General features: G+C 46.7%; 1 protein-coding gene across 6 annotated transcripts in view; it reads left to right on the forward strand.

Annotated features, from left to right (window-relative positions):
* Positions 1 to 22,299, forward strand: part of KANK4 (KN motif and ankyrin repeat domains 4) — a 74,569-nt gene that overhangs the window by 33,455 nt on the left and 18,815 nt on the right. For 5 of the 6 annotated variants that reach the window (XM_026006958.2, XM_026006961.2, XM_072730750.1 and 2 more), the window contains 6 exons: positions 2,682 to 2,769; positions 8,816 to 10,747; positions 12,046 to 12,157; positions 14,522 to 14,740; positions 16,466 to 16,553; positions 18,964 to 19,183. In XM_026006958.2, coding sequence (XP_025862743.2) covers positions 2,754 to 2,769; positions 8,816 to 10,747; positions 12,046 to 12,157; positions 14,522 to 14,740; positions 16,466 to 16,553; positions 18,964 to 19,183 — 2,587 coding nt within the window. In that variant the 5' untranslated portion in view covers positions 2,682 to 2,753. Of the gene's footprint in view, positions 1 to 2,681; positions 2,770 to 8,806; positions 10,748 to 12,045; positions 12,158 to 14,521; positions 14,741 to 16,465; positions 16,554 to 18,963; positions 19,184 to 22,299 lie in introns of all 6 variants that reach the window. The other variant, XM_072730749.1, reaches the window with a different exon arrangement.

The following is a 22,299-nucleotide window of genomic DNA, read 5'->3' on the forward strand; positions in this document are numbered from 1 at the left end:
TCCTTCCCGCCAGCATCTGGGAGGCTCCCCCACCAACTGCAGACTGCTGAGCTGCAGCATTATTATCTGCAGTGTCCTCTGCCTGAAAACCCTCTCTTGCTTTTCTTTCTGTTCAAAAAAATTATCTTTATTTTTTAATTGAGATCATTGAGACATAATTGACATATAATATTGTATTGGTTTTAGGTGTACAACATAATGACTTGATATTTGTATACATTGTAAAATGGCTTCCACAAGAAGTCTGGTTAACTTATGTCACCATAGTTACGAACCATGTAACACCATATTTACATAGTTACAATTTTTTAAAGACTAGAACTTTAAAAAAATTCTCCTATAATTAACATATGGTGTTACATTAGTGTCAGGTGCACAATATGGTGATTCAACAATTCTATACATTATTCCATGCTCATCTTTATAAGTGTACTCTTCTTCACTTATTTTGCCCAACTTCCCCCCACCCCACCCCCGCCACTCCAAGCTCCCCTCTGGTAACCATCTGTTTGTTCTTTCTAGTTCAGAGTCTGTTTTTTGTCCCTTTTTTTCTGTTTGTTTTCTTAAATTCCACATATGAGTGAAATCATGTTGTCTTTCTCTGACTTAGTTCACTTAGCATTATACCTTCTAGATCCGTCCATGTTGTTGCAAATGGCAAGATTTCTTTCTCTTTTATGGCTGAGTAATATTCCACTTCGTGTGTGTGTGTATGTGTGTGTGTGTGTGTACACGTGTACTGATATATATACCACACTTAGGATGAGAACTGTTAAGATCTACTCTCTTAACAGCTTTTAAATATGTAATACAGTATTGTTATCTATAGGCACCATGTTGCACATGACATCCCTATGACTTACTTATAACTGGCAACTTGTACCTTTTGACCACCATCAACCATTTCCCCCGCCTCCCATACCCTGCCTCTGATAGACACCAATCTGTTCTCTGTATCTACGAAATCGGGTGTTTCTAGATTCTACAAACAAGTAAGATCATATGGTGCTTGTCTTCCTGACTTAGCATAGTGCCCTCAAGATCCATCCATGTTGCCACAAATGGCCAAGATTTCCTTCTTTGTCATGGCTGAACAATATTTCATTATATATACTTTCTTTACCCTGTTCATCTGCTGATGGACACTTAGATGGTTCTAGAACCTTTTCTTTCTAGGAAGGGCAAACCACCATTGCCCCAGGTTAGAACCTTCTAGATCTCTCCACTGGCTGCCTCCTTAGTAGCCACACTTGCCCTCCTTCTCCCCAACTTCTCTCTACTCCAGCTCTATGCCACCCCCAAACTCAAGTACTTGTTGCCCCCAAATTTAAGTGAGGTACTTCGTGTTGGGATTCCCTCTGCAAGGAGTGTCTCTGCACACAAAAACTACACCTGCCCTTCTGGGCTCTGTCACACTTGCATAGGGGAAGGCCTCTCTGGCAGCTGCATGGAATGGGGTTTAGAGCACTCACAGAGACCGGATACACAAAATTTTGCCAGGCAAACTTTAGACTTCCTCTCATTTGGTGGGCCTCGTATTTTCCAGCCTTATTCCCCAGTTAACTTGTATGTTCCGCTCTTTTCTATCCTAGGTGGCTAGAAGCCACCCCTCATCCATCTCTTATTCCCAGTTTCCCCAACCCTTCCCTCATCCCTGGTATGCCTTTCTGGTCTGGAATTCATCATCAAGCACATTGGAATTCCTGAAACAACCCCGCTTCCACTGCTGAGGTGTCAGATAATTCATTGTTATGATGTGTATGGAGTCACAATCATAAAAAGACAATTTCCTGGGTGATTTATTATAATGGGGGCAGGAGCCAGGTTGTTTACCATTCAAAGAAAGAGCCGTGGGAATGGATTAAAACTTTAGGGAGAATTTATGATCAAAACTCAAGGTATCCTAATTCAGTCTGGACAGTCTTCTGCTTGAATAGTTTCTGATGTCTTTGGAGCACCCAGCTTGAACTTCTCCTGCCCTGCCCAAGGTTAGAAATCACCTCTAAGTATCACCTCCTCCTCAGAACTTGCAATGAGCTTACTTCTATTTTGAATCGGATTGGGAAATCATAGATCATTTAGAGGTAGTCTGATTCCATTTTCTCCCCAAAATGGAGTACAGTTCTTTTACCATCATGGAAGGGAAGTAGATGACAGCTTTTGATGTTATGGAAGAAGAACTGTGCTAGTTGTCAGAGCCCTGGGTCTAACCCCTTCACAAGTAAGCTGAGAGGCCCCACACAGAGCAATGAACTTTTTTTTCCTTTTTTTTGATTTTTAAATTTATTTATTCATAAGAGGCACAGAGAGAGAGGCAGAGACATAGGCAGAGGGAGAAGCAGACTCTCTGCAGGGAGCTTGATGTGGGACTCGATCCCAGGATCCTGGGATAATGATCTGAGCCAAAGGCAGATGCTCAACCACTGAACCACCCATGTGCCCCAGAGCAATTAAGTTCTGAACCTTGGTTTCTTCATCTGCCAAGTGAGGGGGTTGGGCCAAATACTTCCTTTGGTGTCAACCCACTAACATCCTGGGAAGACATACCCAGGACCAGATACACTTTGGGAGGAGTGTGGAGCTCACAGGCACCCCCGGGAGAAAGGCAGGGATGGGAGTTCTTTGGGGTTATGTTGCCTCTATCCTAATGCTCTCCACTTTTCTGTCTTTCTTTCTTTCAGGACTCTTCGAGGAGTTTTACAGACTAATCGGATGAAGACTGCCTGAGAGACCGACTATCTACATTCCCTACGATGGAGAAGACAGATGGTAGGCAGGCTGCTCTGTGTAACCTGGTTGGAAGGCTGTAGCACTTGGGTTGGAAAGGAATTGATATCATAGGTCCTAGAAACAGCCCAAGGCAGAAGTCTCTGCATATGTCACATTTGCTGTTGAACCACTGGCTGAAGCAAGTCACAAGGCCAAGCTCAGGGTCAGTGTAGGAGGGGAGGGCCTAAGAGGGGCATATGATTGTGGTGTTTCTGCAAACATTCTAGCACAGGTATTAATACCTACTTCACGGCAGCCCAGGTGGTCCAGCGGTTTAGCGCCGCCTTCGGCCCAGGGCGTGATCCTGGAGGCCCAGGATCGAGTCCCACGTCGGGCTACCTGCATGGAGCCTGCTTCTCCCTCTGCCTGTGTCTCTGCCTCTCTCTCTCTCTCTCTCTCTCTCTCTCTCTCTCTCTGTGTGTCTCTCATGAATAAATAAATAAAATCTTAAAAAAAAAAAAACTACTTCATAAGGTTGGTAAAATACTGAATGAGATGATGTATGCAAAGTTGCTGAGTAATAACTACCTAGCACAACAAATGTTTTCATGAATATTCCCTCCATCTCCTGCCCAAGAAACTTACTGAAGGTCATAGACTAGACCTCGATCTCTTGACTTCTCTTTTGTTTTAAAGATTTTAATTTTAAGTAATGTCTACACCCTACACGGGGCTCAAACCCATAACCTCGAGAGTCATATGATCCACCTACTGAGCCAGCCAGGTTCCACCCCCCACCAATCTCCTGACTTCTAAAGAAATGCTTTTCCCAGATGTCGGGGAAACAGGAGTGCCTATAATCCCCCTGAATCACATGACCCTTCTCCAGCACAAGACTTAGGGACAGGACAGTAGACCCAACCCTGCCTCTTCCTTCTTTCCAAATGTAGTCACTGTGCATTTCAGGAGTCTGCCTGTCTACTCGGAGAGCTGCCTTTTCAGGGCATTCGTAGAAGTAGTCCCACAGAACACCAGCTAATTCTCTTAATGCCCCGAGGGCTTGTCATTCCTGCCTGCCTCATTTGTCCCTGTTCAGCAACCTCGGCACTGCTGTGCTCCACGTGATTACCCACAACCAGCTCAAGAAAGGCACCCCTCCCTTCAGGCACAACCACCTCACGAAATAAAGGCAGAAGAGGGAAAAGCTTCCATCGCTTTCTTGGCCTTCGGAAGAGGCTCATTAAATTCCCCTTCCTTTCGGCTCTGTTTTTGGCCACTTTCTCTATAGTTTCTGCTTTTCCTATTTCCTTCAGAAACTGAGTATAGGCTTTTGGACTTTACTTTCTCGCATTAAATACCTCCGATTGATTAGCTCACCTGCTCAACTTCATTGTGTCCCTCAAGATAATCACTGTGGCATCTCCTCCTTTCCCTAGTCCCCTTTTGTGCATCTCTGTGTGAGTCTTAGGCTCGGGCATGTGTTTGTGGGTCATTTCTCAGGGTCTAGTTATCCAGCATGCTTTCCGACCAAGACTCTGTAGGGAATCCTAGGGAGCTCTGAGTCTATATATCTTAGTTTTTTCTTCTCTTGACTCATTTTCCCAGTTCCTCCAGAATTATCTTCTTGGACTCTTGAGGCTGTCATTCTAACACAGAACTAAATATTCCAAAGAACAAGCGTACCCTCAGGGAATCGTCCTCTGCCCCACACAGAACCAGCCCATTTTGCCTTTCTTGAGTACCTGTGCTGTGTTCTCTCTATCCCATTCATGCTAACGACCACAACAACTCTGTAAGTTAGGTTATCATTATTGTCATGTTACAAAAGGAGAAACTGAGGCATAGGGAAATTAAACAATCTGCCCCAAATCACAGAAGTAGGAGATGACAGAGCCAAGATTCAAATCCAGCCAGTTTGGCTGTGTTCATTTATCTGATCAGAAACTCACTTTGAGCAGAGACGGTCCCCTTAATTAATTCTTGCGCTGGCCCAGGGCCCGGAATTCTGAGCTCCTTCATACCTGTCACCAGGTAGAATTAAGAGCAGCAGAGCCAAATGTGAGCACAGGCCTGCTAGCATATCAGATCAACATCTTCTTTCAAGGTCCAGCATTCCTTTTACACTGTAAGGAAGAGAAGGAACACGCTGGTGGGTAGCAGGTGTGTGTGTGTGTGTGTGTGTGTGTGTGAGAGAGAGAGAGAGAGAGAGAGAGAGAGAGAGAGAGATACCCCATAGTACTAGCTTAGGAAAGCGCCTATTAAACCCATCCTCCTGGATTGCTGCTCAGTCTCAGATTCCTTTGGTTTCCTTCAATCTCCCTTGTGGAAGATTTTGCCTTTGAATCTGCTCTTTCTTATTTGATGCTATTCTTGTATTTGTGCTCTGGACCAGCTCCCAGAGGCCACTGGGTAAATCAGCCTCAATTGAATTGAGGCAATAAGCAGATAAATAATGCAGCCTCTCCTTTAGGAGACTTCTTTGCCTTCTGGGTCATAAATCTGCTCTCTACCTAACTTTAGACAAATATCTCCTCTCTGATTTGGCCTGTCCCTGCAATCCAGGAGGCTGCTTAGTCGACCAGGAGGCTTCAGAGTACAGCCGAGGGTAGCCTGGAAGTCTAGCAGAGCAATAGTTCTCAGTTACTGAAACTACCAGTGTGCCTTTTTTGGGGGAAAGCAGGTTGGTAACAAAAGTTGTGCGGGTGAATGGCAACGTATTTGGTGTTTGGGGGTGGGGGGCTTGAGAAGTATTCACTCCTTACTGCCTGAAGTTCAGGTCCCTGGCACAGAAATGGTGGTACCCAACAAGAACCATCCTGTGGGTCAGCACCAGTGCCTCCTCTGTTCTCTGCTGTGGTCATGACGTCACTGCCCACAGGCCCTGTGGCTCTGCTGAGCGTTGAGTCTGGTAGGCATGATCGTGTCAGTGAGCACAGCTTCAGCCTGCGCATGTCTAGTTGGCTTCGTTTAGTTCTTTGGACATCACTGCACTTCCCTAAGCACAGAGGGCCACTGACAGCACGTGGCACTGACCAAAAGGAGAGATCAGACCGGCAAGAGGGAAGAACTCCAGCCCAGTACACCATCACCCTTAGGGGAAAAGCAACCCAAAAAAGCTACCCCAGATAGCATCGCCATTTGCCCCTGCTCTGTAATGTGTCCCTTTCCCTTCATGGCCTGTAGCTTCCCTTACCTTGACCATGTCAGTGGGCTCCCAACTGGTCTCAGGGCCTTTGGTATGTCCTTCTTCCAGTCCTCTGCAAGGACACTCTGTGCCACCACAGTGGTTACCTGGAGAGAAGAGTCAAGGCTTATTGATGTGCATGCAAGCGGCTCCATGACCTGGGCCTTGCTGACCTTTCCAGTCATCTCCTTCCACTCTTCACCCTTCTTTACCACACTTGGAGCTCCAGCCATATCACCCCACACTTAAAGAACCCCAAATACTTTGGCATTTCATTCATACCGCCATGACTTTGCACACTCTCTGACTTGCCTTTAGAACCTGTCCTGGAGGGGATCCCTGGGTGGCGCAGCGGTTTGGCGCCTGCCTTTGGCCTAGGGCGCGATCCTGGAGACCCGGGATGGAATCCCACGTCGGGCTCCCGGTGCATGGAGCCTGCTTCTCCCTCTGCCTATGTCTCTGCCTCTCTCTCACTCTCTCTGTGACTATCATAAATAAATTAAATTAAAAAAAAAAAAAGAACCTGTCCTGGATATTTATTGCTGCATTACAAACACCCTAAAACTTAGTGGCTGAAAACAAGAATATTATTAACAGAGCTTAGCTGAGGGACACCTGGGTAGCTCTGCAGTTGAGTGTCTGTCTTTGGCTCAGGTGTGATCCTAGTCTGGGGATCAAGTCCCACATCGGGCTCCCCATGGGGAGCTTGCTTCTCCCTCTGCCTGTGTCTCTGTGTCTCTCATGAATAAATAAAATATTTAACAAAACAAAACACAGCTTAGCTGAGAGGTTCTCACTTGGAGTTCTTCCTATCTTTGAAATCAGATGATGGTAGAAGCCGGAATCATTTGAAGGCTCTTTTACTCATGCCTGGCACCTGGGCTAGGATGGCTGAATAGCTCAGGCTGGCAAGACAGCTCTCTCCCTCTTTCCACATCACCTCTCTGTGGGGCTCTTTGGCTTCCTCACAGTATGGCAGTGTCAGGGAAGTTGAACTTAGTACATGGCATCTGACTTTCCACTGAGTGGAACCTATAGGCTTCTCATGATCTAGCCTTGGAATTCTCTCAGCATCATTTCTACCGTGTTATTTTGGTCAAAGAAGTCACAGGCCAGCTCAGATTCAAAGGGGTGGAGAAATAGACTCAGCCTCTCAGTGTGGGATTCCCGTTCCTGTACAGATGGTGGGAAGTGATGGTGGCCATCTTGGAGATAAACAGCTACAGTGTCTTCCACCCTCTTATTCTGGCAAATTCCTGTTTGTTCATTTTATGCCCAATCTCCTGTCACTTTTGTGAAGTCATCCCTTTCCTATTAAGGCAGAATTAATGCCCCAAAGAAATTGGGAAAATAAGTAGGAAGGCTGTCTTTTGGGCATGTATTTGTTACATCGTTGGCATACCACATTGTACCTCTTGATTTTTCTACTCAACCATACATTTTTGGAGGGCAGGGCTGTACCAGAATCTAGCTTAGCAACCAACACATAGGTATGCATGAAATAGTGGTTGAGGTGTGCAAACTGAATTACTACTATTTTGTGAGTTTGCCCCTAGGGCCTGTTACCCTTAGAGTCAAGCAATCAGTCAGTCACAGAGAATTTGTGGAACCCCTCTTGTGTGCCCAGACAAATCAGCTGCCATTACGGGGCTTCAGTTCTCTGTAGTTTGTGTTTCCACAAAGATAGTAACTACAATATTGAGTATGCATTGAATGTTCATCGTTGTTCAAAGCACTTTGTATGTATTAATTAGCCAGTTCTCACAAGAATCTCACCTTGCTATTAGTATTCCCAGTGTATGGTTGATGAGACCTAGGGAGGCTAAGTAATTTCCCCAAGAGCCGAAACAGACCAGGCTTATGAATCTGCATTCTTGACCTCTGTGCTGTCCGCTAATGCTCTTTCCTGAACTAAGCATTCTTGGGGCACATTTTGCAGAATGTCACAGAGCTAATAAACGGTTTTATGTGAGAATAGATGGTTTAACCTGAAGAAGAGGCTACTTAGAGACAAGTCCTTATGGATTCAGTCAGAGCACTGACTTGTCTGCAGCATCCTCTGCTGGAGTCAAAAAAAAATCAATGCCTTGGTGTGATGGAGAACCTTCTGATTGCCATGTTCCCTGATAATGTGGGCTGCCCTGAAAAGTCATGAGTCCCACCTTTCTTGGAGGATGTAGGCCAGTATCCCTTTTACATGGCCCTAGTCCTTTGCCACCTTTTATCCAGTCTGTGAAGAATGTGGTATTTCCTCACTTGACATGAGTTTTTGAAAGAGTTCGTGTTTGTTAAGCACTAAGCAGTGTTCAGGTAGAAATGAGCACAGGCTGTGCATGGTTCCAGGTGCCACTGCTCTCTGATCATCGTGCGCCTAAAGGCTCACACATTATGTATGAGGAAGCTTACATAATGTAGAAGGCACAGCTCTGTGATATCTCTGGCTACAGCAAGATTTCCTAGTGTCCCTTTGAATAATGTGAGGTTCTTTCTTAATGTTGAGGCAATCATGTACCTTATCCCCCAAAGCCCTCAATATTCATAATTCCCAATTAGTACCCTGATCTGGCAAATTCCTGGCCGCTTCAGTTCAGCAATTACATGAATCAAAAGCAGAAAAACAGTACGAGACTGTTTTATTTTGCTGGCCTGCCAGCAGATTCTGCAGCAATAACTGAGATGAATACTGCAAATTGGAAACTATTTCCTCTACCTATTTCCTTGCAGACATTGGCTAAGTACACATTGATTTAATAACCTGGATTCTCAGAATGGCCGGAAGACCGTGAGCATCTCAGCTTAATTTACAGGAAGGGACACTTAGGAGAAGTCTCACGTGAGAGCGTCAAGTCTAAATCACACATATTAGGCCTCACCACCCATAATTCTTATTAACATTGTGCTTCTTTTTTACATGTCTCCTAGCCAAAGACCAGCCCTCTCAGGGAGATGAAGAGAAAGGCCCTCCAAAGAGTCACCCCTACTCTGTGGAGACCCCATATGGCTTTCATCTGGACCTGGATTTCCTTAAGTACGTGGATGACATCGAGAAGGGAAACACCATCAGAAGGATTCCTATCCACAGAAGGGCCAAGCAGGCCAAGTTTAGCACTTTGCCTCGAAACTTCAGCCTTCCGGACAGCAGGGCTCGCCCCCATGCTGCTCTTTCCCACCAGAACTGGTCCCCAGTGGTGCCGAGAAAGGTGTTGCTTGGGACAGAGGAGCGAGCCCAGTCGCTGCCACCTGGTGAATACCCACAAGCCTCTGCCAGTGGGAGTGAGGTGAGCTACCACAGGAAGGCCCTACTGGCAGAGACAGCCAGACATTTGGAGGCTGCTGCTCCCAGAGAGGCTGAGCCGGCCTCTGGGAGTGGACGGCCCCAGCTTCTGAGAGCATCCAGCATGCCAGCCACACTGCTACAAAACAAGGCCTCAGAGGACTCAAGCCTAAACTCAGGTTCCCCCATGCCTCCAGCCCTCCCTCTGCTTCAGAGTGAAGGCAGCATCTGTGATGGCACCTTTGGCCCTGCAGATGGATTTGCAGGTTTTCAAAACTCCACTCCACGAGCAACAACCCAACCCAAAGTCAGAGAGTTTGGGGACCTGGTGCCAGGGATTCCAGAGCTGGTCCAGGAAGGCACTGAGCTTCCAGAGGGTGAAGATGAAGAGGAGGCTCCAAATCACCTCTCTCTCCCAAGTCCTCCCTTCTTCTCCCAGGATGCACTTGTAGTTCTAGAGGATGAAGAAGATGAGCCCAAAACCAGAGAAGCAGAGGTGGTGGTCAGCCCTGGCTCCCCGACACCAAGCCCCCCACCCCTGCCATCACCCATTCCTGAGAATGAGTTCCCCCTAGAAGAAATCGAGCTCAACATCAGCGAGATCCCACCCCCACCACCTGTGGAGATAGATGTGAGAAGCATTGGCATCCGGGTCACAGAGGAAAGCCTGGGCCTCCCCGCGATGGATCCTGGAAGCATCTCCAGCCTGAAGCAACAGCTGTCTGCCCTCGAGGGTGAGCTATCTGGGAGAACCCAGGAGCTGGCCCAGGTCAGAGCTGCCCTCCAGCAGCAGGAAGACGAAAGCAAGGCTAGAGGGCAGAGGATTCAAGAGCTTGAGTGCACTGTAGCTCGACTGGCAGGAAAGCTTAGCCATGAGAACACCAGAGACTCTCAGGGCCAGACCGACGCCATGGTCAACACTGACCCCCTCCATGGACTCTTGACCAGGGAGTCATGTGACAAGAGCATTGAGGTCAACCTTCTGGGCAGCACAGGATCTGAAAGGGCCAGAGGGGAAGGGAATGGTCTCTTATGGGGGCAGGCCGGCCACAAACCCGGGGATCGGAGCCCCCCAAAACTCGTGCCACCACCACAGCTGTCACTGCCGCAAGGACCCGAGATGGTCCTCCCCACCTCTTTACATAGCTGCCTCTCCACTGAGCTGAGGATCGAAGAAGCAGGCTCTGAGCAGGAGGGAAGCCCTCAGGTAGGAACCGAGGGTCTGGGCAGGGCAGCAGGAGGCACTTCGTGGAGCAGCGACAGAAAGACGCCCCCAGCAGGGAGAGAGGAGGCCAGTTCGGAGCCCCTGGGGAAGGAGCGCCCAGGGAGGCCACCAAGCTCACCCCCAGATGCCACCATTGGCCAATATGTTAAGAAGATCCAGGAACTCCTGCAGGAGCAGTGGAGCTGCCTGGAGCACGGCTACCCGGAGCTGGCCAGTGCCATCAAGCAGCCCGCCTCCAAGCTCAGCAGCATCCAGAGCCAGCTGCTGAGCTCCCTCAACTTGCTGCTGTCTGCTTACTCGGCCCACGCTCCACCCCAGAAGGGGCCCCCGGCCCCCTCTGCCTCCCCACCGATGGGTAAATACTGGTGCCCAAACCAGGGAACCATTTCTCCTTTACCTGATGAGTCCCCGGGAAAAAGGATTTTAACTGCACGTATATATTTTTAAAAAGGTTTAAGCACCTCCAGGAACCCAGTGGAATAAATCTATGACCTACGTACTAGTGGATGGTCTGTAGGGGCACAGATGGTCTGTGCCCCTACTCTTGTCCTTGCTCTGAGGTTGGGACTGACTGCAGGGCCACCACATACGGATAGCACAGGGCACAAGGATGCCAGCCAGGGAAGGGAAACAGGAGCTGAAATTCAGCCCACCCTCATTGCCAAGTCTGCAGCACTGTCCCCACCCAGAGGGGTGCCTATTTCTCATTTGCACTGAGCAAAGGCAATGTCTAGGGCAAGAGTGGCCCTGGCTGTGTGCTCTAAACCTCAGCCTCCCTTCATTGTTTCCTGGGCTCTTGCCTTCCTGTGGTCCTCTCTGGTTCTTGCACATTGGAGGTTTGCTCTAGTCTGGTTTCGGAGGAGCATTATATTGAAATTTGCAACACCTCATTGAATATTTTCAGTGTGTGTGTGTGTGTGTAAGAGAGATTGAATGATACATGTGAAAGTCGACCTTTTGGCTGAGCAGCGCTTCCTCTTGTAACAGATCACACACTCTTTTCTGTTGAGTAAAGTGGAACCATATTTTGCTTTGCTCAACGAGCAGCGTGCAAGGCAGCTTCCTGCTGCAGATCACAAATTGGCTGCTTTTTCATTATTTTGGTGCTATTTCCAGTCTTGCCCGTTGGAAAGTGCCTCCTGTCCCTTTGGGCACAGCAAAAGATGTGCTCTTACTGTGCTTACTCACGTGTCTACTGTACGTACCTGGCATTACAGGTGTCAAGTGGCACGTAAGCCAGAGAAGACTGTGGAGGTGCCCACGGGCAGAGGTGGGTGCTGCAGCAGGAGTCGTGTGAATGCAGTTCTGTTCCTGTTCTACTGTTCACTGAGCAGGTCTGAGCCTCAGACTTCCCACAGGGACAGTGAAGGCACACATGCCACGAGGCTCTTCTGGAAGACAGCTCCAGTGACCCACTCTGTCATCCACATGCGGAGGGGCTTGTGAGTAGGGACAGTTTGGCTGGTGTTGACCAGAAGGCTGGGCCTCCTCATAGACCTTCACAGTATTTTGATTTACATGACCTAGTTCTCTGTCCCCTTTTCTCTCCCCACATGCCTTCAACCTGTATCCCCTCAAAGCAAGAGTCCTGGTTTTGCTACATTCTGGGGCATCCCCAAAATCATTCTAACCTGTGATGTTGTGTCTGCCTAGAGATCTCCCCGTCGACCAGCCTTAAATCCATAATGAAAAAGAAAGACTATGGCTTCCGTGCAGGAGGTAATGGGACCAAAAAGAACCTTCAGTTTGTTGGGGTTAACGGTGGGTAAGCATCGCTCATGAAGCCCAGACTGCCCCCTCCACACTACCTTCCTTGCTATTGTCCTTAGCACTCTCCTTTCCTAGGGGAAAGCATCTGGTTTTCATTTTTCTTCAAGGGAATTAACGGCCCTTTAAAACTCCATCTTGGGTTTGCATGTGTTTGGCTCCTTGCCAGCTGTTATGGTCTTTGGATCCTGTGCTTTTAATGTCTTGGCTTTGGTGTCCCGGGGGCCGGGATTCCAGGTGGTTTCTGGGAGTTTGGGGGAACACATGGGCCCTTTACAGAAGACATTTAATCTGAACCACAACGCTGAAGGCAGGACAAACTCTTCATTTGTTGAAGTTCAAATTTCAACCATCTAATTGTTTTTCCCCTTTTACTAACTTACAGCAAACCAAACCAGCATGTTTTAGGATGAAGAGAAACAACCCATGTCTGTTGACTCAGAACGTGAACCAAACTCTCCTTATATACTCTCGAGAGTAAATCATTGGATTTAGAATATTTTCTAAATCAGCCATTCAGTAAACGTTTATTAAATGCTGACAACTGTCTCAAGTGCCTGGGATAAAAAAAAGTCAAATAAATCATGGTCCCTGCCTTTAGCTCATAGTTTGGCTAGAGCTGAAATAAGACAAGAAGTAAAGAGAAAATGCTGATACGCTGGAATGGATTCTAGTAAAGAAGGAAGCGTGGGCCCAATGGAGGGGCACCTCACCCAGCCAGTGGTAGGCCCAAGAGGTCGGAACCCCTGCTAATTCAGGGCAGACCAGAAGGGAGATACCAGATTTAAACATCTTAAGAATACCAGTGCCTAAAAAAAAAAAAAAAAAAAAAAAGAATACCAGTGCCTGAGCCCCCTCCCTGAAAACTCAGGCTTAATTAGTCTGGGATGCAGAGCAGATACTGGGAGTTACTACACCCTCAAGTGATTATAATGTGCAGCCAAGGTGAGAAACTTCTGCTCTAATTAATGTAGCTCCTCCTCCCATTACTCTATCCCATGCTCCTTTATTATTTTATTCATTGTTCTTACTGTTGTCTAATGATATTGTTTACGTGTTTTCTGTTTTTCCCTACTAGCCTCTAAGCTCAATTAGGACAGGGACTTTAGTATAGCATCTAAAACACTGTGTGGCACATAGTAGGTGCTCAATAAATTTCTGTTGAATGAATGAATAGACTTCCAGGTGAAGTTTTTATGGAAGCAACTCTAAGACAAGAACTGCTTGGTAAATGTAATATTTACATTTACCCCCGCCCCCACCTTAATCACAAAAGCAAGAGGTTGTTCCAAGCACAAGAGGAAGAAGGATCTATCTGTGGCTTTAAAAAGACAGAAAGTAAAAATAAATAAATAAATAAATAAATAAATAAATAAATAAATAAATAAAAAATAAAATAAAAAGACAGAAAGTGAGCATGCCAAGGAGAGGCTGGGTTTGCAAATCCAGTGAGCACGGTGACCTTACATAGGGGCCAACGGTCAGAGAAAGGGCCTAAGGGCATTCAGTGGAAGCTCTGGCCACTGGGCTCCCCTGGTCTCTGTGACAGTGTGCAATGGCCCCAGAGCCTGAAATCTTCATCTTAACTGCAGCATCCTCCATCAGGGGGGCTCCTGTGGACCATCAGCAGAGGGATCAATAAATCTGCCAGGACTTCAGTCCATGGTCTGTGGTTTGCCACCTCAGCTGCACATAATTGAACATAAGGCTCGCTGCTGGGGATGGTGAGCCATGAAGCAAGGGGCCCATGCCCTCGATCTTGCTGTTACAAGCAGTAGCTGAAACAGGCCACAGCCAAGAAACAGATGCTGGGTTTGGGGTACCTATGGAATGCAGCTGAGAGGAGACACAGGGTCCTCTCGTGTCAGGTGTAAGCTAGGCTAGAACACAGGGGCTCAAAGGAACCTTCACGATCACACAGGGATGGGCTGATCTGTCGGCCAACTTAGAGAATTCAGGGTACGTGTAGGAGATATTTGCCTAGATCTGGGCCCCTCTCTAGAAGAATCCAACACGTTAGAATTCCAGGAGCAAGTGCTTTTGTGAGAATCTTGGATTGCTTGTCAAGATCATCCAAATGCATTGGCCAACTAGAGCGTGGGTGATTGGTGTGTTTACTGCAAAGAGCTAAGTTATCTTTCCTCCCCAAATGACTTCTGGTGTTAGAGCCACAGCTCTTACACATCCTTCTCTGACATAAGGTTCCTGGGGAGTCCCCTCACCTAGGCCTGCAGATATAGAAAGTGGAGGATGTGGTTAGCAAGCTGGGAATTATTATCTGAAGCCCACCTGGTTCTTATTTGTGTTTATCTGGGCACCGGACAGGAAACACAGAATGAGTGATCTTTGTCTCCTCCTCCAGCTACGAGACCACCTCAAGTGAGGAGACCAGTGGTGAGGACAGCTCCCCGGAAGACTTGTCTGACAGTGAGGCTGAGAAGAAATGTGATGGCCCAGAGCATAGGCGGGGCAAGGAGGCCCACAGCACCTGCAAGGCCGGGCAGGGCATCCCTGAGGGCATCAGCAGCACAGGCCAGGAGAGTGGGCCTGGGGGAGACCTCCCCCATCCCAAGGCAGAGAGGTGAGTCAGAGAGTCGGAGGACTATGGATGGGGGGTACTTGATCCTTTCGGAAAGGGCAAGGGCACTTCTTTTATTCTATTATTTGTTCATCTGTTCATTCATCATTTTATCCATTCACCAGGATTTACCAAGTGTCTTGAACATGCCAGGAACAGACGTAACTCCTGCCTTCATGGGATATACTGTCATAGGCAAAGCTCTACATGTAAAGCTAACATCGTCCCAGTCCTGGAAATGTGAAGGACTTTACATGTACTATAATCCTTTTAATCATCCTTCAAAATAGAAATTACTATAATCCCCACTTTACAGATGTGGAAAAAAGGCTTAGAGAAGTTAAACGACATGACCAGGCATGGCTTGTGACCCAGGTCACATACTTTTCTGCCTCTCACGTTGGGCATGTTGACATAACCCCATCTTTAAAAAAGATGCAGGGTCATGTCACATAACGAAGAGAAGTACTGTCTTTGAGGCTGGACACACTTGGATTCAAATCCCATATCTGCCACAGTGTCACTTTACACAAGGCACCTAACCTGTATTTGCTTCAGATCCCTCATCTGTAATATGTGGGTAACAGCCACCTGATAAGCTTGATCTGGGGACTGGATGAGAAAAAGTATGTAAAATGCCTAGCACAGTGCCTGCCACACAGCAGACTCTCAAGAAATAGTAGAAGGGTGCCTGGGTGGCTCAGTTGGTGAATCATCTGACTCTTGACTCAGCTCAGGTCTTGACCTGAGGGTCATGAGTTCAAGTGCCACATTAGGCCCCATCCTGGGCATGGAGCCTACTTCAAAAAAGGTGGGAGAGAAGAAATAGTAGAACAAGAATAGTAAATACAATTACCAACATCACCACCCTCAGCCAGGGGAGTGATGATCAGTGAATGGGAGCTGTCAAGCAGGTCCACAGGGCTGCTCCAACATGGCAGCACTATAAAGACATGATGAGGGTAGAGCTTCCTGGTGACACCCAATGCCAGTAAGTCCCACTCCGAGTCTGTCTGCCCTTATACTAACACACTGAGAGCACCCCAGCTTAACTGATTTTCATGTTACTAACTCTACTAGCATTGATGGTATCTTTCATGAAAGAACAACCCGAAAAAAATTGCTGGTATGGATTGGTTCTTTGGATTTTTCAAGTCACTTAGGCAGAAACTGTTTTATCCAAAGTCAGGAAGACAGCCCTCCCTTTTCCTAGTGTATCAGGAATTGCAGTTAGTCCCATGGCCCTGAGAATGCTTTGGTGATCCACCGCCACCTCCTGAAAACAGCAGGATGAAAAGGGCAGGGGATCCCTGGGTGGCTCAGTGGTTTGGCGCCTGCCTTTGGCCCAGGGTGTGATCCTGAAGTCCCGGGATCGAGTCCCACATCGGGCTCCCTGCATGGAGCCTGCCTCTCCCTCTGCCTGTGTCTCTGCCTCTGTGTGTGTGTTTGTGTGTGTGTGTGTGTGTGTGTGTGTGTGTCTCATGAATAAATGAATAAAATATTGGGAAAAAAAAGGGCAATGTGCTTGACTCACTCTTCAGAAGAGTTGAGAAGCCAAACTTCATTGTCAGGAGGCTGTATTCAGTGTAATGCTTCTTGCCTGGGAAGTCACTCAGTATGGGTGTTTCAGCGGCTGAGAAGCAAAAGTCAAGCTAGGGGACTACTTTCTTTCATATTAATAATATAAAGACTGACACACATATATATGTATATTTTTTTCTTCTTCAGATATAAACCCTCAGAAGAATTCATCAATGCATGCCGGGCATTGAGCCAACATCTGCCAGAAACTGGGGCCACCACCGAGCAGCTCTTGGTACTGTGATTTTTCATTGTCATGGAAGGATGTCCATACTGTTTAAGCTGTTAGTTCCAACCGGGTGACTCTGGTCCCCTGCCGAAGGCAGCAGTGTGGGTGTGCCTGTAATCCCTTTCCTATGGATGCCCTCATTTGCCCAAACCCTGCTGCCTAGGTGATGTGTTATATTGGGAGAGGCATCTGATGCATCTGCTCGAGGAAGCAGCCTGGTGCTCAGAGTCCTTATGGAGTGTCGTCAGGCATTGCCCCTGAGTGTCCAGCATATAACTATGTGTGGCTTAAAAACAAACCAAACCAGGCACCTGGGTGGCTCAGTCGGTTAAGCGTCTGCTTTCAGCTCCGGGTCCTGGGATCCAGCCCCATGTCAGGCTCCCTGCTCATGGAGAGCCTGCTTCTCCCTCTCCCTCTGCCCCTCTCTCCTGCTCGTGTGCTGTCTCTCTCTCTAATAAATAAATAAAAATTTTAAAAGACAAGCAAACCCCCAAACCAAAACATGTGCGGCTTAGGTTCAAAATCACCTCACAATTGGAGAGAACTATGGGCAGAGTGAAGAGCATGTGGAACGGGAACCGTGGGTTCTAGTCCCAGGACCGGTCTTTGTGAGATACTGAGCTCATCATTTCACTGCTCAGAGCTTGTTTCCTCATTAAAAAAATGAAGGTGGGTGGTGGGCAGTGTGTCTTCATTATCCTCAAGTCCCGGTCTTTAATTCTGTGGTCTTTACTGTTTTTCTTGAAGCAAACTTATGGGTCAAGAGACCAAGAGCAAGAAAATACATCTCTTGCTCCGTAACACTTTCGTGGTCCGCCGAGAATTAAACATGCAGCCATGAGGTTTTACGTTTACTCAAGAGATACTGGCACAAACACACTTTCCCAAGTCATGAGAGCCAACTGGTAGGCCCCGACATGTAATAGCCTGTAAGCATTTTTAAAGCCCATTTTGTTCTCCTTCATAGAAAGGCCTCAGGGGTAAAAACAATTGATTCAGCCCAACCCATTTTGATTATTTTATCATAGCTGATTTGGCAAACCATTGTTCCCAGATTGTTAAAAAACCAGTAGGTGATATGAATGTTGATCGAAACTCCTGTTACTTAATCTTAAATGAATTACAGAACTAAACTGTACATACCTTAATCTTAGGATCTTTCTCCAGATTCTCCTGAAGATTCGACAGGAAAGGGAGATATTCTGATATATAAAAAGTGCTTCAACCACAAAAGATCCCAGTGTTTCTGCCTAGAAAAGTGATAGCGGAGGAGTGTCTAGCTGGCCCAGTTACTGGTAGAGCATGCAACTTGATCTCAGGGTCGTGAGTTCCAGTCCCACATGGGGCGTAGAGTTTACTTAAAAATAAAGTTAAAATTAAAAAGAAAAGCGATAAAGGATGTGCAAACCTGAAACCACACCCATATTAGGAACAAAGTATCCCTTACCCCCAACCCACTTTAGAAACAAAGCAGGTTGTATAAGGACCTCACTCTGTAGAGCTGTGGAGGTTTAGGGACCGAGCCCTGTTTCATCTCCACTTTGTAGATGAGACAAGTAAGGTTCAAAAAGACTATATGACTTCCAAGGTCATACAGCTGAGCCAGGACTTAAGCCTGCCACATGGGTTTAGTGACTCCAAACCCAGTTCCTTTCCAGAATGAGTGTGGAATCACATCCCCATGGTTTCTTTTCCCGTTTAGATAAATAACTTAAACATGTTCTACTTTAAACATGTAGGTCATGTAACACACAGAACTGATGTCATTCTCTCTGGAACTCTCCTCATTCATGGTTCCAAAGGAGCTCCATACTTCAGATAGTGAGGTCCTGCCATGGGTAATGAAACCATTTTCTCTGAAGGTTCTAGCAAAGCTTAAAAGCCAAAAATAATTCAAGCACAGCTGTTTGGGTTTTATTTCTAGCATAAATTGGGCATGTTGTTTGTCTTAGCTTTCAGCATGAGTTTTTCCCATTAGTAAAATGTTGTGACTTGCTAGTTATGCCTATTAAAAATGCAAAAAAGTCTTGGTAGAGTCTGAGCTAAGGTCCACATGGGCCAGTTATATGTGCGCAAAAGACTGGACCTTGGTTTTATCCTGTGCAGACAGGGGTATGATCTGAACTTACAGTAGATTCACACTGTCACCTAGAAAAGTGCTTTGTCACTGGTTGTTTGCTCTCCCAGGCCTCACACAGCAGGTTGGGGGGGGTGGTGGTCGGTAGCTGATCACATAGGTTCAAACCTCGCCCCCCCAGCTCTGATCCCTCCAGCAGTGAATCACACGGAGTAAGAGGCAGCTGAGGGGACGGAAGTGGAAGCAGCCACAGCTGACTTTTCCCAGTGGAAAGTAACAGCCCCGCCAGGGCACCCCAGGCCAGCTGACCTCCTGGAATTGAAATCTGTTGCTTTTCAGAGGCAGAGTTTGAACACCATCCGTCAAGAGTGGTTCCGTGTCTCCAGCCGGAAGTCGTCTAGCCCTGCTGTGGTGGCTGCCTACCTCCGTGGGGTCCAGCCCCACTCCCCACACTTCCTAAAGCTGCTGGTGAACTTGGCTGATGGCAACGGGAACACGGCCCTTCACTACAGCGTGTCCCACTCCAACTTCTCTGTCGTGAGGCTGCTGCTGGAGACAGGTCAGAAATGGTTGCAGCTGCTCAGTCTGACTCCCTTCTTCAAGGGCAATTTTGGTACCAGCTTCCTTCCAGCATGGAGATTCTTCACTGTCCTGTGTTCCTCCTGTATTCTAGGAACGGACTAGACCACCGTGCCTTTGTTATGTCACTTATCCTTGACAACATTCTTGTGATGTAGGTGTTACTATCTTCGTGTTGCCGTGTGGGACATTACAAAGCCTAGGGGCGACGGTGCAGACTGAAGGCATGTCCAGGCCCAACGTCATCTGAGTTTAGGAAGGTTGCATGAGGAATACCTAGGAGGGTACCTATAAGAGATACAAAACCCCAAATGATCTCCACGGATGAGGTCCTCTGCTAAACGCTTGGCATATGAGATCTCATTTAATCCTCATAACTCCTGTTAATAGGGATAATCATCCCTGTTTTATAGATGATGTAAGCGATGCTCCGAAAAGTCAAGAGACTTTTGCATGATTCTGAGATCACACAATGACCCAGTGTGTTGCTGGGGTTTATTTACAGTTGATACCATTGGTTTGTTCTTCCTATTCCTGGCATCCAGAAATTGGAGCACATGCTAGATCTGTAACCCTTAGGAGGCCAGAGGAGGAGTTTAAACGGGCATCAGTAAGTCTGAATTCCAGATCCAACAGCTTTCCTCCAACTTGGATCTTTTTTTCCTTTTTTAATATTTCATTTATTTATTCATGGGAGACATAGAGAGAGGTAGAGACACAGGCTCCGTCCATGCAGGGAGCCCGATGTGGGACTCGATCCCGGGTCTCCAGGATCACAACCTAGGCTGAAGGCAGCGCTAAACCGCTGAGCCACCTGGGCTGCCCCCAACTTGGATCTTATCCACCCTGGCTTAAATGCCTCCTATGGCTTTCCCTTGCTCTACAAATGAAAGGCAGCTTCCTCAGCCTGGCCTTCAAAAATCCCGGTTGGCCTCACCCCTGCCTGCATTTGCTACCGCAGCCACCACCATACATCCTCCTTCCGTCCACTCCAGTCACATGGCCTCCCACACACCAAGCTCATTCCCTCCTTGGGACTTTTCTATATGAACCCTTTTTCCTGACACCCTTCTCATGCCTGGCACCTTCTCATCATTCCAGTTCTCCAAAATTCCCTTAAGCAGCCCTGAGGCTTTTTACCTGAATGGAAAGGCAATGTATCTAACAGCCTAAAATTCTTTCTGCTTTCCACATCATCAGAGGAAGATAAAGTCACAACTCTAACATCAAGCCAATTTCAGTTCTTCATGGATTCACGACACCACAAAAGGGGTAGCTCAATTGAGAAAGGCACAAAATTAAATGGAACATATCTCTGTGTTCTGTTCATGAAGAATCCAAAGACTGGAAACACAGAGCCTCATCTTTAAGTAGCCCAGATGTTCAGCCTGTTAGAAGTTCTCCAAGTGGGCCGGGCCAGGCCAGAGAACAGACTACCTAAGCTTTGGTTGTTACACATTTCTGTTGACTGAGAATCAGTTAGGTTCTTATCAACCCTAAAGTGACCTGGAAGCTTTCTGTTTAAAATATTGATAGAGCTAAATAGCCAAAAGCATCAAGTATGAAGGGGAGCGGGAGAATGGACTGAAGGTACCATTCCTTTCCTTCACTGTAGAAGGGTTGTTGAGAAAGGCATATGGGTCACGTTCTGAAACCTAGGCTCCCTTCCCACGCAATTGGGAAGCATCCAGAAAGCACATTACAAACCGTAAGGGGCTACACAGAAGTGACTCATCATTACTGAGTATAGAGCCAGTGGGTACACCTCCACCACCGTAGTCTTTTGTGAACCATCCTTTTTTTTTTTTGCCAGAACGCCACTGCGGAGGAGAAAGCTTGTGGAACTGGAGCATGCTCAGTCTAGAGCCTTTCCCCTCCCCTCCAGGGAGGGTTGGCTCACTCACTCCCTGGTGGCTGCTCAGAAGCATCTGCTGCGAAAGCCCTGGGTCCTCCACCCCTTCTCTGAGCCCTGGGGAGGATTCCAGTCCTTACTTACTGAGTTATAAGTGACGTTTCTGAAGAGAGTAGAGAGAACTGTAACCTGAAGATTGTTTACACATCTTAAAAGCAAACATAAAACAGTCATGAGGTAAAAATAAAAGTCAGTAACAAGGAAATACAGATATTCCCCTCTTCATCAGGGCAGAGCTGTGAGGCAATGTGTGGAGTTCTATTCAGCTTTCATAGCCTAGCCGGTCATGACTGTGGTTAGAGTGATTTTTTTTTTTTTTTTGTATCCACTGGCATGCCGGCATCACAGTGGTAGACTTCTAAAAAATTGTTTGAGGTGAGTTGGAGGGAATGTCAAACCAATAATGTTATTTTTTTACCCAAGAACAGAACTTCTGTGTAGCCCAGACATTTTTTCATAAACCAGATTTGTTAACAACGAATACCTAAGTCTTCTTGAGCCAGTAGCAAGGATATAAAAACAAGAATACTATTCTGGACAATAATAGTGAAACAGTTAATGCTTACTGAGTGTTTACTATGTGCTAGGTACAGTTCTAAGTGCTTTCAATATATTAACTCATTAAATTTCACAGTAACCCCCTATTATTATTCCCATTTTACAGAAGAAATGCCAAGAAAGGCTAAATGACTTGATCTCCTGATATAGTATTTTTTATTGTCCAAAAGCAATACATACATTTTTCAGTTAAGCAAGAGGACGGGAAAGATTTTGTTTTCCACGTGGTACTGCCTGTAAGAGGTGGGTTTGTTTATACAGCAGATAATGGGCTGGTTATCTCCTATGTCACCTTTGGTGGAGAGGGATATGAATGCATATCCCCAGAGTTACAAAGCAGATATTTCTTGAGTTCTCAACTAATCCTTCATTTTAAAAATATGCTACTTTTCATTCTACTGTGTGTTGTATATTCTTAATTGCTTTAATATAAAAATACATGAAGGCTCTTTCTCTTCCCTCTGGTTTTTAAATGAGATGGTTATTCCTGGAAGATTTCCTGTGTTTATCCTGTGGCATTTTTCCTGCTTCCTGGTACACTGCCAAACATATCTCTAGGCCTTTGGGAAAGACCTGAAAATGTAGCCATCAGCTTAAGAGTCACACACAACATAGAGTAAAACCTA

This window comes from Vulpes vulpes, chromosome 12 (genome assembly GCF_048418805.1).
Source record: "Vulpes vulpes isolate BD-2025 chromosome 12, VulVul3, whole genome shotgun sequence".
Lineage (NCBI taxonomy): Eukaryota > Metazoa > Chordata > Mammalia > Carnivora > Canidae > Vulpes > Vulpes vulpes.